Source organism: Hermetia illucens, chromosome 5 (genome assembly GCF_905115235.1).
Source record: "Hermetia illucens chromosome 5, iHerIll2.2.curated.20191125, whole genome shotgun sequence".
NCBI lineage: Eukaryota > Metazoa > Arthropoda > Insecta > Diptera > Stratiomyidae > Hermetia > Hermetia illucens.
The window spans coordinates 70,598,393-70,618,223 of NC_051853.1; the positions used below are offsets into that span (position 1 = coordinate 70,598,393).

Genomic DNA, 19,831 nt, shown 5'->3' on the forward strand with positions numbered 1-19,831 from the left:
GTCTTAAAACTCTTATGATACAACACATATTTGGATATCAAACTCCCCTCGGGGATCGAGAAGAATTTCAACACCAACATTCAAAATATAGATTAAAAGAACTTCGCATTAATTTGGTGTACAGGATTCTTAGGAATCAGTTTTCCGCGTTTCCTGAAGCAAGATATTTTTTGAACATGTGACTTTAGAAACTAGATCCCTTATACTCCACACTCTTAGTGTTTTAAGCAGAAATATCACAGGCTACCTCTTCACATGGAAGTGATGTCTGGAGAAAGAAAAGAGATGCCGTACTAAGCTCCCTTCTCACTGCAAAGTAGGTAGGCAGATATGTTTCGGTTGTCAGTATTCTCAGTGTCCTCATCTGTTAGAAAAGAGCCTCCTAAATCTTCACATTTGTCGATGTTTTTCACTCCGTTCAATAAATAACAACATGTTAGGTTAAGAATTTTTTCTGTTGTGTTTATCATCAAATAACTGGGGGCCAATGGTTGTAATCGAACTTCTTCTCTACCTAGGCAGCATTAAGAGATGCGATATTATCTACTCGTTGATTTTTCAACTCTGAAAAGTAGCAAATTCAAATATTTTGCTCCATCATCTATGAACCTATGCTTTACTACAAACACTATCTGGTCTTCATCTTTATTAACCATTTATTGTTGAATAAGTCCCTAATTAAGGTTTTGAGTAAAACAAAACCTTATAAAAATCAGTTTACTGTCACACGCATTTTTCTCGGAAACGGTTATAGCAATTGACACCAAATTTGGTGGAAAGGTGGGAACATCATTCTACATCGAATATAAGGGGGGTCCCCATACATGCGAAAAAAGGGTCTACACTTTTTTTTACCAAATATAGTCATGTTGGGTATCAAATGAAAGGTCTCGATTACATTTGACATTTGTTGGAAATTTGGGGAGTTCGAGAACTTGAAAGTGATAATTTCTTTCATTGACCGATTCTCAGGAACTACTCAACCAAAAAATCTGAAAGAATCAGGGGGCTGCCACTGTATGGTGTCTAGGCTTCGAAATACCTTCCATACTGATATCTGTTCAAACAAAGTTAATAATAGTATATTATTATAACTTTTAATAATGACTGCGAAACCCCCTTAAGTTGATCCTAGAATCACGAAAAGGTAGCAGGCTATAACATAAAGCATGATCCTACCAAGTTTCGTGGAAATCGCTCCATTATTAACAAAGTTATAATAGGTCATGTCGGTATCACGCAAAAGTGGATACTCTCACATAATATATGCTAGGTGCTAGGTACTGCCCACTGAAATGTTTTTATGAACGGAATACACAAAACCTTTCATACCTGAAGATTCCAGCTTCCGGTTTCCCAACTTGTTTTTTTAATACGTAAGGAAGTGGGATGAAATGGAGTAAGCAAATGGCGTAAACATTTAGAAGCCCTGACTTCTTTCTCCTTACAATGAATGCAGAGATTACGAAGCCCCATGTGGCGAATTTCATGGGAACACATATATTCAAAGTGCGCCCTTAACACTTTTACACGATGTTATGACCTATTTAGGTAGTTAAAAAACCTGTTAGCAATAGCGTGCTTATAACATTTTGTCAATTTTTACTCTGCAAAATAGAATCAAACTTTTCTTAAGGTACATAAAATCCTAGGAAAAATCGATTTTCTTTGCAACATTGTAAATTATTATTACTAGTTTTCACGCGTAAAGTCGTATAACCTTCTTTGCACAGCGTAAATATTGGGCCTCGCGTTATCGCACAGCAATCATTCGCGTGAGTACTCCAATTATAGCCTGGTGAACAATAATAACTACAATACATTAGTGTTTACGATAAAAAAATCATACAGTACAATATCACCTCCATAGAAATACCACCGCAATCTATATGCATTAATATACAATAATCATTTTGATGTTCTGCCTTTTATCCTTATTTCACAGGCGAGGCTGAACTGCAAATAGGCGATGTAACAAGACCTCTCACCACTTGGTTGCCATTGTCTGATTCGCGACAAAGCAGTAATAATTGGGGGGAATTAATGTTTTCATTAAGTTACTTGCCGACAGCCGAACGTTTGACGGTTGTGGTAGTGAAAGGACGGAACCTAAAATTAGATCAAGACGGTCGTGAAGCAATCGATTTACAAAATATATTTGTTAAGGTAGGTGAGATTAGTTTTACGACTTTGGTAGATACTAATCAGTTGTTTGCACGAATGTGAATGTGGTTCCATTAGAACAGAGTTTTAATGACTACTTACAGGTAAGAAAATGCTTAAATCTGAAAATTGCAAGATAATTTAAATGTTAAACAAGTAGCTTCTCTTTGTACATATTCCGGGAGTTACTTAATTACTACTTACTGAAGGGAATAAGCACTAAAGCTAGAGGCAACTCACCCCTATCATGCTTAAATGCAACAGAACATAAACACATTAAAAAGAAATTATCAATTCCGAATAAAAATGTAACTTTCAGAATCATAATCATCATTAACCCAAGAATGAGAATTTATTACACAGATTAGTGCCCTATGTAAGCACCTTATTCTTCTCCATGAAGTTCTCCCCCTATTTTGGATACCCTCTGATTCATGTTTGATCAGAAGGGCTTCTTATTTTACCTGTGTAAAGAATGGACTGCTCTTTATAATTGTCTTATTGCACTTTTTAGGCTTTTTTATTACATGATAATAAGAAAAAATTATCAAATCTTAAGTCAAAAAAAACAGGAAGGCAAATAAATTCTCCTCTTACACGCCAAACTACTTGGATTTGTGGCAAGTTTATCAAAATATGTCCCCTTCAGCTAATTAATTTCATATTTTATGGGTGAGATCTTCAAGTCACGGTGATTATTGAAATTTGTGCTGTGCCCCCAAAGTTGTAGCATTATCACTGGTATATATATCACCACTTTTAATTCAATATGCAGCTTGGAAAATTTGTTAAGTAGGGAAGGTAGATAAGTATCAGTGATCGCTGAGTGGATGACAATTAGCGCTGTGGTGGGCCGTTTTGATGCCACAAAGTGCTAAGACCATGACCGCTGCTATCAGAGCAAAAAGGCAGAGTCCATCTGGCTCTAATCTTCAGAGCCAGTCTGTAACATTCATGAAAGAAAGGAGCTCTCCCACCCTGCAGCTAGAGCTCTCTCTGAGATCCTCGAAAAATGGTTTACCTAGTGCCCGTTGCCTGGCTCTGCAAAGGATTGCAGCTTCGGTAATGCGAATTGTAGGATATACCGAGTCTGAGGGCGCGGTCCCCTATGAGACAGTGTCCTGTGCAGACCGCCGTAATCTTGTATGCGTTCACACGCCTCTGGCACAAGAGCTCTCACGATCGGATTTTGTTATAAGCGGGTCAAATCGTCCTTGACTTGGCGCAGGTGGTAAGCCTTCGCCATCCCAGGTGCGTGGCTGAACTATCTCTGTGTGATTTCACCTTTGCCAGTCGCCAGCGGGATCCAAACTGTACCCCCCGAACCGCTGCAAAGAGCAGAGTTTCTATCGAAGTTCGGACTGTGTGGAGAATGCCCAGATTTCTCAAAGTAATTGGTCGAGAATGTTGCTATGGCCGTAAGCTTCGCTGTCCAGCATCCGGCCTCACGTAGTTTGACAGCACTGCATGGTACAACGTATTTGGCATGGAAGTCTAGGGGGAGGGGCCTTTGAGTACAATGAGAGCATCGACGGGCAGAACTGCAGAGACCCCCCGCGATTTTTTGAATCCTATTTAGCTTCGTTCTATTGTACTTTTCACTGAAAGCATGCCACCATACAACAAAGCCATGCGTTAGGGTGGGAGGCCCCACATCCAGAAAACCATCATCGACCGGAAGCCCCATTTTTTTGTAAAGGTTCTTTTTGAAGGCACAGAAGGCTATACATGCCTTCTTAACCCGCAGTTCTATGCTCGCTCTCCATTTTACCTTCGAATCCAGGATTACGCTCAGATACTTTACATTGGAGAAAAGAACCATTTTTTGTTAATTTAGCCGTGGTAAGTGGAATTCGAGTACCCTTGTCTTGGTGGTAGCATCAGTTCCATTTTGGTTGTATTTATACCGAGTCCGCATCTTGCGGCCCACAGGCACACTTTTCCCAACGCTCCTTCCATGTCACTCATAATGAAGAGAAACATCCCTGATACCAATATAACCAAGTCGTCGGCAGGCGTCACCACCTTCACCCCGCTCCTGTCCAATAACTGTAAAATTTCGTCCACCACTATCCACCAGAGCATCGGAGAGATGACACTACTCGGGTGTGTGTCTCCCACATCCCACAGGATTACCCTGATTCTTAGCTTAGATATTATCCAATACCTACGACACCCCTCCAATCCAATACTGGTACTAACGTTGTTGCATGCTCCCATGCAGGGAAGGCAGCTCGAGTAATACTGCAGTGACCGTTCAACTGTGCCAATTACATCGTGGAGGGCGGTTTCTGTGGATTCCCAGTTAAAATAGGCGCTCTGGGACTTAAAAATAGGCGTTTTCTCCATAATCTCCCTTAAGTGGGAGACTGTGGTGCGTATCTCAAAAAGATACAGCTGCAGAGAAAATGTTTATAGCCCAGCCGATTTTATCCTTGGTAATTATCGATTTGATAATCTCACGGTCTCATGGTTGAGGTGGATGCATACTCTCCAAATAAGCCTCTCACAATCCTCCTCGTTGGTGAGGAAGCACTTCTCAACCAACAGCTCCAAGGTTTCACCAGAAGATTTTGTACAGGAGCCTTCCGACGTTTTCAGAAACAAAGTAGTCCTATGTTCCTTCTACAGAATCTTACCGAGTCTCGCAGATTCGCTGGTGTTTTCAATGTTCTGGCAATAGTCCAACCAGGACCGCTTCTCGGCAATCTTGATGGCTGCAATATGGGCAGATCTAGAACTAAAAAGTGTCCAACTGTGATCTGAGAAGGGTCTGTGATTGGAAGGTTGGTGTACTACCCCTGTTACACACCGATAAATTTGTATTAATAAAAAAATCAAGGAAGGACTCACTTCTTTCATTAATTTTCGAGCTGCTGCAAAGCGTGTACCTTGCATTGGCATCGCAGCGTATCAACAAGTAGGCCTGCTTTGCTGTTATCGTGAATATCAAATGTTGCAGTTCTCCTGGCGGAGTTTTTCGCTTCCGCCTGCTCCAGTTTTACCACGACTAGGTCACTGGAACTCAGCTCTGCACACAGAAAAGCGTGCAGACTCTTCCTCGCGAAATACATGCTCTAGATTTGTCCCGATCAGCGTCTCTTGTGCGGTGGAATAAATTATAAGATTTGCTTTCAAGTGCTTTGATGATTCGGTCGCCTCCGATCCAGGGCTCCTGTAATAGTGCGATGTCGATATATTCTCTTGAAGGGGAAGATAAGCAAATTAGCCGAGGTCCACTTCAAATGCTGCATATTTATCTGCGCCACCCTCAGCTTCGATAGCCCGGTCGGGCCATCGATCCTCATCTCCTCCAACAGCTCATTGGCGGATCCAGGTTGTCGTCCAGTTTCGCGGAGTAGAAAACTTTCGTCTTTGCGTTTCTGATTCCGAAGCGCACTTTGTAGTCCGCCTTTTCCAGTGCTTCCAGCCACCTGTTTATGCGGAGTAGGCTGTTCGCCTGGGATTCCTCCTCCTTGATAACTACCCAGTCGCTCAGCGTCTTTCATGGGATCTCGAGATGCAACGCTCAGATTGGAATGTGTACAGACTATCATCATATCGTCAGCGAAAGTAGAAGTAAATAGGGGCTCACTTGTGGGCATATTAGCAGTATATATCAAGTAAAGTAGAGAGCAGAGGCCACTGCATTGGGGTACCAATGCTTTGCTGTTAAATTCTCGTGAGGTGAAAGTTCTTTAATTAATTCTTCTTCCATATAAATAGGACTCGACAATTGTATGGGTACTCATAAACAGCTTTCCCATGATTTTGTAAATGAGGATTTTTTACCAGATCCTGTCAAATGCTTGTGTAAAGTTGAGGAATACGGCCGAGTAGCCACCTTCCAAAGCACTGTATATCTCGGAGGTTAGCTGATGAATTTGTTCGGCAGTTCCACGTTTTTTTCCTGAATCCAAGCTAGAATAATTTTATTTCCGCACATAGATAATAGAAGTTTTTTGAATAGCTTTGATAGTAAGGAAAACAGGCTTACCAGCCTATGAGACTGAACTTGAAATAGTCGGCATTTTACCCGTAATAAGGTCGAAACCAGGAGCCTTTTTAGGATCACTGCAATATTAGGAGAATCTTAACACTTAGGAAACTTTGAAACGAACCGGTTAAGGCGCATCTTGGGAAATCAAAATTGAAAATTCTTCTTCGATTAGCGGTGGGTTTGGTTAAGAAACGTTTCTTAAGTGTAGAGCAATCGGATTGGTGATTCTCGCAGGATTGGCCTATTGAGCTTCTTCATTTCTCTCCAAATAATTGGTGGTTGGAAAAAGTGTTCGATTTTTATGGAAACTTTGGATCCTTATATTTCTCCTTTTTAAGGTTCTGTGCAAAACAAGACCTTATGAAAATCGGTTTAATGCCTGTCTACCTGCCTTTCTTTTTATTAGAAATCTTCAAAAGCCCATTCCCTGAACACGCCCTGTGCGGAGGCCATGTACTTCTGGGGTCCATCATCAATGTCATACCAGAGCCTCCTTTCTCCTAAACAATTATCGACAATGGCTGTGCGATACTGAATACTAATTTTCGTCAAAGATAGACGTATTAGATTCCAGTTACCCGAATTGAATACATTTTTCACGTCCAGGGCCATCAATACGCAATATTTGCTAGTATTATTCTTTCCGTGAATGAAGTGCTCTAATACACTTCAAGGCCCTAATCCAATATGGATTGTTGCGCCAACGATTATTATTATTATTCTTTCCGTGAATGTGTTTTCGGCCAAATCAGTAACCAATTTGATGGTATCAATAGCGATAATGTTCACGCCCCTAGAGAGGAGGATGCAGTGCCAGAAAAGGATATTTTCTACGAGGTAGTAGTACGAACCTGCGAGCTTGTCATTTGCACAGCGTTAAGTATGATGATAGTGAAACTGAAGCACAGTCTAACTGTGTGAATGAACGGAAAACGCTACTAGCAATACGAACCATCGAAAGTCGGCACGACGTACAGGACAATGCAGCAATCTCAAAGTAGGCGGGCACACGCAGAGACCAACCACGAACTTCGTTGAGGGGAGAAACGAGTTCACAGACAGAAAAAAAAACCTGAGGGAACCAACAAATCTATAAATTTGAAAAATACAGGGAGCAACAGCATATGTGTTTAGATGCGTTCTTCAACCTTCTTTCTCCTGAGACAATGTACCAAGAATATTGGTAGTCAGATTACACGATATACATGAATATGATATGCTTGGACCTAAGTGCGATCATATCAATCAATATTATGTAGTACTTTTTTGCACATTTTTTCAGCTTCCGATAACACTGGTGGCAAACTCTGCCTGAAATGAAGCGATATTGTAGGTTAGAACGCCAGATAGCTAGGCTTAGGATATCAAATTCGTGGGGCTCGGTGCAAAACCTGATGTCTAGAGTTCCTTTCCAAGGCAGGCCTTCATGATGTGTTGATGATAACGATACTGCCGATCTGAAAGGCCTCCTTGGCTTTCAACAGCAGGGAGTAACTATTGTAGATTAACCGCTCCAGCATTTTTCCCATAGTGTTGTATTTCTGTAAAAGGATAGTTCACCTGGAGATTTACCAGCCTCAGGCCTGCTGCCTGCTTCCATCGCTTTCGTATATCCCCTTGGACATGCGTGTTTCGAAAATCTCAGCGAACATGTCCGATTCGGTCCGTTGAGCTTAAGGACCTAACTTGATACTCCGTGCAGCCCGGAGGCTTTACTGTCATTATTCTACCACAGATCTCCAACAGCTCGTTTTTGGTGACTGCCGGGATTGCCATCATATTCAGAAACCGCTACCTGCCTGCTGGGGAAATAACCGCCTAATGATTTCCAATAAGAGGGTAAAGCAAGTGATCTGCGGAGATGAACGGCCTCTGAATCTTCCCATCTCGATCCTGTAGGCACTCCCCCTAGGGTTTACGTCCGCGTCCGAATAGAGCTTCTTAAAGCAGTGCCTTTTGATTTGCTGGATAGCTGGAGGGTTTCGCGGGCTCCTTTTTGGGCATTTTTCAATCCTACCTGCCACCGTCTGAGGCGTTTCTCCAGCCCACGCTGGCGCACCAGGAGAGCTAACAAAGATCAAGTTTACAAACAGCGAGACTCCTCTTTCCGAAAGGTATCTACATCACCTTCATTAACTAGAATTACATCCAAGTGCGCAAAAGCTTCTAGCAAACTTCGCACCTTTCATTTGCTTCCCTGCCACCCCACTCAAAGGCCCAAGCGTTGAAGTCACCGGTAATTACTATTGGGTTTCGTCCCTTCGCATCGAGAACAAGATTGTCAAGCATTGGTGGGGCGTAGCACCTCTACACATATGCACCACTTATTAACGCACACTCAAGCCACTGGCTAACGGACTATCGTTGCTCCATTAGTGGAATCTGTGACCCACACTCCACCACGGTTCTTACACGGTTAAAAGGAATAAACCCCATTTTCTCATTGCAATTAGCGCCTCCTTGAATTCCGGACATTCACCACTTTCAGCAGTATGGCGGTTTGCTCGTCCCTCCTTTCCTTCGCACAACAAGCAATTGGGATCCCTATTCAACTTGCAGGCAATATGACCTCTGTTACCATATTTTCTGCATCGATGGCACCGATTAACGCCGCTGATGCATGCCTTCGCAAAGTAACCAAACATGAGGCATTTCAAACACTTTTTTAATGAGATCTGACCCACCCAATCCGAACTTTCCAGCCGCTAACAAGTTTTGCGCTGCCTCCGTTGGTAATCTTATTGTGCCCATTTAATTACCGCGATAGGATATTCGTAAGCTCACAATCCACTCTTCCGCAAGTTCTTTCAGCTTCAACTGTTCCTTCATGGCAATAGAGATTTCCCCTTTCGATGTCACTTCGTCGAGATCCCTCCTCTGTATATCAGTTTTTGGGCACGCACTGCGGCATTCTTCCCAAGTGAGTTTTTACCTTGAGTTCGAAAAGCATCAGTTTTGCTCATGCTGGATCTTTCCAACTCAAAGATGAGATCCCCTTTTGGGTTCTTCAGATTCTATTCACGAATTCGATCTAAGTTTTTAGGTCAGGATCAGCTTTCACCTTCTTGTGTTGTATGGTTAGGCGTCACTTAGGTTGCCGGTAACACTGTTGCGGCTTCTCCATATACTTTTATATTTATTATTGTGATGGTCCGGGACCGGCAAAATCTAGGCCATCAACGCACTCAAGCAGGGCAGTCTCTGGACTCGCCGGTCTCCATGCTGAACTCTTCTTCACGCCTCCTGCAGTTTCAACAACATTACTACTTCTACTGATCCCCGAATCCTTCCCAGAGGGAAGATGGTCAAGATTCTGGAAACGAACAATCGTCTTGAATGTGATAACTAAGAGGTATTTGCCTGCTTCCTGCCGTCGACCATGAAAGGTAATTGCTCAAATTATCCTGAAACGCATTAAAAAGCACCACAAAAGGTTGATCGACAGAGAACAAGTTACTTGCAGAGTTTAAATCATCGCTTCACTTGCTCTTCATCAATTTCGCGAAAACTTTCGACAGTGTCAACAGGGAGTGTATCTGAAATGATCTACTCAGGAGGAAGACATCACTGAGAAACTAATAGTTATTATAAGAGCGACATATAAACAATAGATAACACACTAAGCACACATTAATAGATGCCACTACCCCAGAGTGCTCTAACATTCGTTAGCACCTACTGCTCCCATTTCATCGGGGCTGTTGGCTACATTATTCAGTATGGTCAATGAATGATCTGCCCTAGAAACACGTAGCGCGGAATAGAAGGGAAGTGAGTGCAAGTTTCTCGAGAAGACATGGAGAGAGTTAAAATACATTTCAGTCAACCAATAACGATAGCGCGTAGGTGTACTTGACGCACTCTACCTTATTTAGTAAGTAATAACAGTCATATTTATTGACAGTTAAGGGTCAAAATATGCTCAAATTTCGTCAAAAAAAAAACGATTATTAGCACTAGGAATAGAGCAACTGGGGATATCTATAGTGGGTCATGTAATACGTCGAAGTTTAGCTAAGACTGACAATTTTTCGTTCTGAATTAGATTTTGGGGCTTCAAACTTTCTTTGGGAAATTATAATATCATATCGATATGTGAAACTCAATTTTAAGTGAATACATTGTACATTACCACAATTAGAATTTGATGAATATATAATAACTCATTTTCAGTTGTAAATTTATCTATTTTTGTATAATTATATATATAAGCACTTTCACATAACATAACCATAATCTTCCCATTCCCAGGTCTATTTATTGAAAAATGACAAGAAAGTATCAAAGAAGAAAACATCCTTGAAGCGAGCGGATCGATGTCCCATATTTAATGAATCAATGATTTTCAGTATTCCGCCGTACGTCCTCAATTCGATACAGCTTCGTCTGACTGCTGTATGTGTATCTGACACAGAAATGTTTCCCATCGGACATGTTATCGTTGGCGGCAATACGTCTGGAAAAGGACTTCGACACTGGCACCAGATGCTTTCCTCCTTACGAAAACCGGTAGCTATGTGGCATGCATTGAGACAAACAAATCATCGTAAAAACGATAGAATGTAAATTCGAAGAAATTATCATTCGAAAGGTACATAACAGACTGCTAGTTGTTAATTTTTAACTAAAGGCTAATCGGACAGAGCTCAACTGTGTAACAGAATAAATGGAAGGAAAATCAATAAAAAAAAAGGTTTATAATAGTAAGGAGCAGCAGTTTAATGTTAGTTTGGTTTTCAATCAACTTTTGTCGAACAATTGAAATGGAATATATTACTTTCTGTATAGTTCGTTATTTTTCACTCTTTCAGTGCATTTTGTAGTCTCGCTTCTGCTCCACGTATGAACATTCATTTGAATGTACACATTGAAAGTGATGCTGGTCGTTACTTAGTTCCTTCATTTGAATATTCTGTTTTGTTGAGCAATGAACTGATTCCTCGATTATAGCTAGAGCCTTTTATCAGAAAACACAACCCCTTCTATTACGCTAATCCAGTAGCTATTCGTAATTCTTTCACTAAGAAGGTCAACTATCATAAACTTTTGGGAATATATTCAATACAAGTTTCTACTGTGTTTCACGACCCCTAACACTAAACACCATTCAATGGCCCTAAGAATTCTATGAACAATGTAAATATGTAATGTTGTTTATGCATATAAGTATTGTTGACTTATAAATCCGAGTCTATGATGGATGATTAGCTAAATAATAAATTCTATATAAGCATATAAAATAATTTAAGCTGAGCTTAAATCATGAAGTATCTAATTCCCATTGTAATCGATGAGGAAGATTTTTTTTTTAAAACGATACATACTTCAAAAAATCTTTGCATATAAAAATTCTAAGAAACTTGATAAATTTTCCTTAAATTGTTTAAACTAAACAGCCGACCACGTCATAATTCTTAAACTGAAATTGATTCCAATGTTTGGAAATTGCTTCAAGACCTTTTTTGAATAAAATACAATATGATACCGCATCCAAACTGATTCAAATAAGAAAATTCAAACTTTTCTAAACACGTCATAGACAATTTTCCATCAAAGATCTACATAGTTCTGCTTCATAAGACATCCATTTATTTCATTCTATCTCATTCAGTATCTTGATCAGAAATTCACTTCACTTTCGTAATAAAATAGTTTGGCGCAAAGGAAAAACTTAGCTTTACCATCTTCACTATCTTTTGTATCCATGCATATACACACATATCTTATTTCTTAAAACTACAACTCACAAACCCCTTGATTCTAGTATGTTCTTGCCATGAAGCAGCAGATTCGTAATATATACATCATCACAAGCGTATTAATCTAAACGTTACAAAAAAATAAATCACCGCATTTATAAGAAACTTCCAAATCATGTGATAGACCATTTTTTCTAAGAAATTTTCTAAGCAAACCTAAATGAAGAAATTTATATACATACATACAAACTTAAAGAAGATAAAAGTGAACTTATTGAATGTACTAGCACAATTTCGGAATACAAAACAATATACATGCAATTCAGATTTTCAACTTTATTAAACAGTTTTTAAAAATAATAGTTTCCTATAAACTGGAGTAAACAAGAAAACTTAAATATAAATAACACTTAACCGTAAATTAATGTCTACTTAACACAAAATGAAATTCGTTAATATTATCTTATTACAGTAACAAAGACAATAAAATCCATTTAAGTAATAACTGAATTTTGAAGGTAACTTGTTGATACAGTAATAAATTGTAATGTTACTTTTCTTAACTTATAATTCGCGCAAAAAGCAAAAAAATATATTTTCCATTTCCTCTGCAAGATACTAGAGCTTAAAGCTCAAAGTATGTAAATGCGAAGATAAGACATCTAACAACTATTTCGAATACTTACTCGAGTACTAATTTAAGGCAAGTGCTCATACAAAACGGTAAATATTACTTGAAGTAAATTTTAATAGTAGTTAAAAATCAACATTGGAGTTGGAAAAATCGGACGATCATTATTACATGGCATACACTATAAAGGGAAAGTCGTAATCATAAATATTGTGAACATATTATTGTTATGAAATGTATGTTTGAACATTATAATATATTTGAATTTTAAGGAAATATATATATATATATCAAATGTTGATTAAGAAGGTCGTTTTTGCTTTGTAATTTTCTCCTTCTTTGTACTGACTCAGGCAAATCGAACGACAGATTGAATCGGAGATACGGTGACGACTGCGGCTACGGAAAAATGACTATGAGTTTAGACCTGGAATATCCCCCCCCCCCCCTGTTCAGAACCGGCGTCCTTATCGTTCTAGTTTTAAAAACGGAAAAGGTGTAGAACATGAGAATGCAGCATAGCTTTTGTGGTCCACAAGAATTTGGCCCGCAACATTCATCAAACGGCGCAACAACCGGTATCCGGTCTAGGCCTACCGTAATAAGGAACTATAAACATCCCGGTTTTGCGCCAAGGTCCACTAATTCAATATCCCTAAAAACTGTCTGGCGTCCTGACCTACGCCATCGCTCCATCTCAGGCAGGGTCCGCCTCGTCTTCTTTTTCTACCATAGATATTGCCCTTATAAGTTTTCCGGGCTGAATCAAACTCATTCATACGGATTAAGTCACCCGCCCACCACAACCTATTGCGCCGGATTATATCCACAATCTGACAATCATGGTATCGCTCATAGATTTCGTCGTTATGTAGGCTACGCAATCGTCCATCTTGGCCCCCTACATGACCAAGAATTCTTCGAAGGATTCTTCTCTGGAACGCGGTCAAGAGTTCGCAATTTTTCTTGCTAAGAACCCAAGTCTCCGAGGAATCCATAAGGACTGGCAAAATCATTGTCTTGTACAGTAAGAGCTTCGACCCTATGGTGAGATGTTTAGAGCCGAACAGTTTTTGTAAGCTGAAATAAGCTCTGTTGGCTACCAACAACCATATGCGGATTTCATCGTCGTAGCTGTTATCCGTTTTGATTTTCGAGCCAAGATAGGAATTACTAGGAATTAAATTATCAACGGTTTCAAAGTTATCTTTATTCTTCTCTAGTAACCAGTACGATTTGATGTTGTTGATTGGTTGGGTTTTGGTGCTGACGTCTTCATTGATGTACAGCCTAAGATCTCGCGCCGCCTGCTCAATCTGGATGAAAGCAATTTGTATATCGCGGGTCTTTTTCCCATGATGTCGATATCGTCATCATAGGCCAGTAGTTGGGTGGACTTGTAGAGGATCGTACCTTTCGCATTTACCTCAGCATCACAGATCACTTTCTCCAGGGCCAGGTTAAAGGCGACACATGAAAGGGCATCCCCTTGTCGTAATGGTCTTGAGAATGATCCTGCTGCTTTTATCTGACCTCGAACACTGGTCAGGGTCAGCCTAGTCAGTCTTATTAATTTCGTCGGGATACCCACTTCTCTGATGACCGTGCACAGTTTTACTCTGGCTATGCTGTCATAGGCGGCTTTCAAGTCGATGAAAAGATGGTACAACTGATATCCATATTCCAACAGTTTTTCCATCGCTTGCCGTAGAGAGAAAATCTGATCTGTTATTGATTGCCTGGAGTGAAGCCTCTTTAGTATGGGCCAATGATATTCTGGGCGTATGGGGCTATCCGACCTAGCAAAATAGCGGAGATTATCTTATAGATGGTACCAGTCGTCAGGCATTGATCCGCACCTTGAGCACAAGTTGATGAACCACTTGGTGTAATTGGTCGCCCCCATATTTAACTAATTTGGATATAATTCCACTGGCTTCTGGAGACTTATGATTTTTAAGCGGATGAATTGCACCGGCTGTTTCTTCTATACTTGGTGGTGACAGTATTTGTCCGTCGTCATCAGTTGGCGGACTTCCAACCCGCCGATGTTCTGGTTGTTAAGTAGTTCATCAAAGTACTCAACCCATCGCTCCAATATGCCCATTGTTTCAGAAATCACCTTTCCCTCTTTGTCTCGCCAAAATCAGCATCGAGGTTGATAAAACTTGCGCGCCTGGTGCGATTGCTCCCTGTACTTTTCGAGTTCACAGACCTGTTGGTTCTCCCAGGCTTCCTTTTTCCATCTGTGAAGTCTTCTAAAGTTCAACTTGAACCTCAGTTACCTTCTTATATACTGTGTAGGCGATCAAATCGTCAGCTAAGGCAAACAACGACCTTTTTGGGGATTTAAACAAGTTAAGTAATTCGCCGGCAAATACTGCAAAAAGTGTAAGTGCAGTCACTGTTCCTTGGTGCAATCCATTCAGAACATGAAAATCTCTATTAGTAGTGAGATTTCCATCTGCAATGACAAAGTATTTGCCGTAAAGCATGCAACACATCATCGCTACGAGGTGATTGGGAAACTCCTTCTTCAAGAGTCTGAAGATCAGGCCATCCAACCCGATGGTATCAAAGAATTTCTCCATGTCTATAAGGCAAACATCTACGCACTCACCATTGTTAATTCGCCAGCAAATATCAGACGTTACCTTCGTTATTGCATGTATTGTCGAATGTCCATATCGAAATTCGAATTGCACATTCGACAATAATTCCTTTCTCTTAATATGCCCGTTAACGGCTTTCAATACGAAAACCTGAAATACCTTACTGATGTTAGGCAGCAAACTGATTGGGCGATAACTCTTAGGACTGGATGAATCCTTCCCTCGCTTTAAGATCGGGAACACCCGGGCTTTCTTCCATTGTCCTGGAAAGAAGGAATTGTTCAACAAATTACTGAACAGGGTGCAATAATTCGAATGGCAATATCTGGTAAATGCCTGAAGACCACGTTGGGAACGCCGTCTATACCAGATGATCTCTTATTGTTTACCCGTCTAAATATGGTGGTTGATTCCCACAAAGTAATCAGGCACATTATCGCTCGGTATGCGATCAGCCTGCATCGCAGGACTAAACTGGAGAACTGTAGTGCCGTTAAGGCTACTTTTGAAATTGTGGACGACTCGTTCCACGATTTCCGAAAGTCTCCTAGGCTTCGTTTTTCCGTCTGCGAAGTCGCGTTTCCGCTCGCCGGGATTCATGATAAGTCTCCGCGCGTGCCCGCATCCTTTCAGAATGCAACATTACTCCGTTGCTAGCTTAAATTCATCTTCAAACTAGCTATTCCGACTCTTTTTGCAGCTGGGGCCAAATATGTTTGTGGCCGTATCTATGATAACCTTCTTCAGGTGATTGTGAAGATCATTTATTGATGCTTCATCTCCAGGATCTCTGTTGACTGCGGTTATTGCGGCATCCATTTCCCTCTTATAAGTGTTGCGGAGGGCAGTTCCCCCAACATTGCAAACTTTTAACCACTCAACGAAAGAGTTGGTGTGCTTTGAATAAAAACTAAATTTTCCAATGTTTGATCAGGGTTGTAGCAAGAAAATCTGATCTCGAGGTGAAAATTATGCGGAAAAACGGGGGGCCGGAGTGAAAACTACTAGTCAGTAATGAAAATTATGTGCCTCTTCCCTATAATCCTTGTTTTCATTGAAATTCCTATTACGAGCCAACAAGAAAACTCCGAAATTTTTTTTCACCAAATATATTCATGTGAAATGAACCGTCTGGAATGACTAAGTGGATTGGCCGTGATCAAAAAACCATCCAGAGTGTCCAGAAATACCCAAGTGAAAAGAGCTATCCCAAAAACCCCGAAATATGGCGAAATTGACCGTGAAAGTCTGCCCGTAAATATTGAAGCTCCATCTAAATACTCCGTCGACACGTGCTTGCACGCCTCTGTACTAACTAGATTCAAGAATATGGGAGGGTTTGAGCACTTCAATGGAGCTTCAATACTTGCGGGTTGGGATGTTCACGGTCAATTACGGCAATTTTTTCATCTTTCACTTGGTCGTCTCCGGCCACAGGACGATCTTTTGATCACCACCAATCCACTTAGTCATTAGAAATGGGACCCTACCTTGTACAAAATTGAAATGCGGTGGCTAAAAGACCATCCTATGCGGCCGGAGACGACCAAGAAGGGAGAGTTATCCCCCCTTTAGGTAAGTTTCACCATGACGTTTGAATGTGAATTTTATCACATTTTCTCTTTGATCTATAATTTTTAATCTTTACTTGGAATTCCTAACAAAAAGATGAAGAAACCAGTGTTCTAAGTGTGACTAGTGAACGGTTTTCTTAAACACAGCTCTGGGTGAAGAATTTTAAATTTTTAAATGACCTTTTTTTCGTTTTTCTTAATCACTTTGCTTTGATTTATTATTTGCTTTGCTTTATAATTTTTTATGCAAATTAGGAGTTATTACAGTCTTGACAAATACCAGACTTTACCTAATACCGGTAATAAGTACCAAGCGTTTAAGCAATCCTACCTACTTAAAAGATAAAGGGGCGCTGGTGGTAGACCGTGGTAGGCTACTGAGAGAATCTACCAAGAAGCCCCGCAACATCGAGCACTTTCGCAGAATGGTGTATTTCTGCATGGTTTGCGTGAGAGGATATCTAGGATATCTAGGGAAGCCGTGAGGGATTTAGGTACAGTACCTATAGCTGACAATATTATAAGAAATACAACCACCTTCTCGAGACGCAAAATTTCTTTGATTTCCCGAGCCAATGGCTCATAGTTCACCTTCTTCTCCAACAACAAGACAACAACATTAATAATATACGCGGAGGGTCCCGTCTTATCAACTAACAGTACATCAGGCTTGTTATCCGGTATGTGACGATCAGTTAGAACTTGCCAGTCCCAATACATGCTGTAAGCAGAACTATCAGGTACTGCCTGTGGCTCATACCAGTAGGCCCCTCCCGCCCAGCCTGGTTTGGGCCAAACACCTTACACACATCATTGTGCCTTGTTGTGTAGGCAGAACTTTCAACTTCCAACTTCTCTAACACCAGACCACATTGTGCACAGGTCGTTCTCGACTCACTCTTTACATATGAGCTTTTTAATAGCTCGGGGTGCGACCACGTCGTTGTTCTAAATGACACACATAAATCCCTTCGACTTAGTTGGGCGCTCTACCGCACACAGTCATCTGTTCGACAAATACAATTCACGTGTTCACCGTGCATTGCCTTCAATTTCCTTTCACCGATCCGCTTTAGATCACGCTCACCTCAACCAGGATCGCAAGATCGATCCTTCAAGTAAAATCGAGTCAGTCCCAAATTTGCCTTACGAACATAGTATTCCATATTTTCCCCTGCACGTTTCCCACATTGGTCTTCGTCCACCGCAATATTCCGAATACATAAGCCAGTGAAAAGATAGCGAAAACCAAACATAAAATAAGCGCACTGAATAATTCTATTTCTCCCCGAGAGATGCAGCACCAGCTTTACACGTAGCAGAAATTCGAACAGCGGAGCATCCTTCAGATTATCAACTCAAGAATGGGTTCCTTGCAGAATTGTAGAAGCCTGCCTCGGTCATAGTTTGAATATAGAGATCACCAATATTATGCCCGGTATGTGGTTCGTGATGACCTTTGCGGGGGCTTCAATTCGACACTTGTCTAATCCAAATTCCATCCGAATATCACGGCTAAACATGTCTACTATTGGCATCAGAGTTCTAAGGTGATCATCAGTACCAGCATACTACTTGACATCATTTAAATACTTCAAGTGTGTCAACTCACAATTAGAAAGTAGGCCATATTTTCTTGCGAAACCATGAGTTTGGGCTAAATCTTTCTGATTTGAGGGCTTCCTCTTCCCCTCCTCCTCTTTAATCCCACAAAATTCACACCAAAAAAGGTGTATGCTCCAATATTATGGCCGAAATGGTATCTTAATATGTCAGAGCATTTGAAGAGCAAATATTCCAGATGCTAAACCGACACCAAGAAGGCCTTGATATGAGAATCAGCTTAAGACATAATCAAGGCGGCCACCACCGGAGACGACCCTCAGCAGAAAAGGAATGAACCGTTTGACGAAAAGTGCCAGCAGGCCATCGATGAAAAAAATCAACATATGAAAAATATTAGAAGCGGCAACCAAGAGCCAAACGAGATATATAAAGACGTTGTAATGAGATAATGTCACTTGCGACCATCAAGAGACCATCCAGAGTGGCCTAAGATGACCAAAAGGAGCGAGAAATCGCAAAACCTAAAAGGAAAAAGAAATTGTGGAACTTAACGGTGAAATTCCGCCCTCAAATATTGAAACTCCATCGTAACATTCCGTCGACACGCACTTGGTTGTCTTTCTGCTAGCCAAGCTCACGAATTAGGGCAGCTTCTTCGAATACTTGATCCCTCACCTACCTACTAGACCTTCACATGTCTTTTAACCGATGCAGCGAACTTTGCGTGCATTTATCGAATACTAAACACGCAAGGTAAATCTGGAATTCTAACAAGAATACTGAGAGTTCGACCACGGGCGTAGAGCCGTAAAACTCCAGACCAGAGTGCCGCGAGCGAGTGGAAAGATCCACGACGCATCGCATCCCCAATCGATGCTTCTCCTGCCCCAGATGTATTGTGAGGCGCGGCTTTTGAGGTTCCCGTCCTGCCTTGGCATCATCAGACCATTAGATTGTAAGATATCTCTTATTATTGTGTGAATTGCACGATTAAAGAGGAGAAGGGCAAGAGAAAGTCCACAAATCAGAAAGAAATGAGCTGGAATTTTTTAAATTCCAGACAAAAGAATTAAAAAATTATTCAGGTGAAATTCAGGCGGAAGTAAGAAAGAAAAATAAAATAAAAATAAAAGTTTCTTTATTACTTTTAAAACAATAACAACAAAATTAATAAAAATAATATCAGATAAAAAAAGAAAGCAAAATAATCAAACTCAATCAAATATCTCCATGGTCAGTTAACTAAGTTGACTTTGATGGCATGCAGTTCCAATTTAAGACTCGCGGAAGAGAATGAGGGAAGAAAAGCAGATATGGCTGACATTGCTGATAATGTTCCGAGAGCCCTTCAATGTGAAAAGGCATGGAAAAGGGTAACCCTAGCGAAAAAAACTAAATCATTTGATACGGACGTCGGGCGAGAAGATTAAACCGAAAGCGAATAGAAGGGCTATACTTCAGAACTTCGTAGTGAACAAATCCAAGCGAAACTTCAATAAGGACCAAGAAGGACTATTAAACATGGGCCGAGAAATAGATAATCATTGATATTAAAGCAGGCATTCAATTCGAAAACAGCAAATTGA

General features: G+C 40.6%; 1 protein-coding gene across 2 annotated transcripts in view; it reads left to right on the top strand.

The window, feature by feature from the left end:
* The window catches only part of LOC119657996, a 124,473-nt gene extending 111,710 nt beyond the window's left edge, over positions 1–12,763 (top strand). For both annotated transcript variants that reach the window (XM_038065214.1, XM_038065215.1), the window contains exons 6-7: positions 1,946–2,166; positions 10,415–12,763. In XM_038065214.1, coding sequence (XP_037921142.1) covers positions 1,946–2,166; positions 10,415–10,729 — 536 coding nt within the window. In that variant the 3' untranslated portion in view covers positions 10,730–12,763. The remainder of the gene's footprint in view (positions 1–1,945; positions 2,167–10,414) is intronic.
* Positions 12,764–19,831: the final 7,068 nt, after the last annotated feature.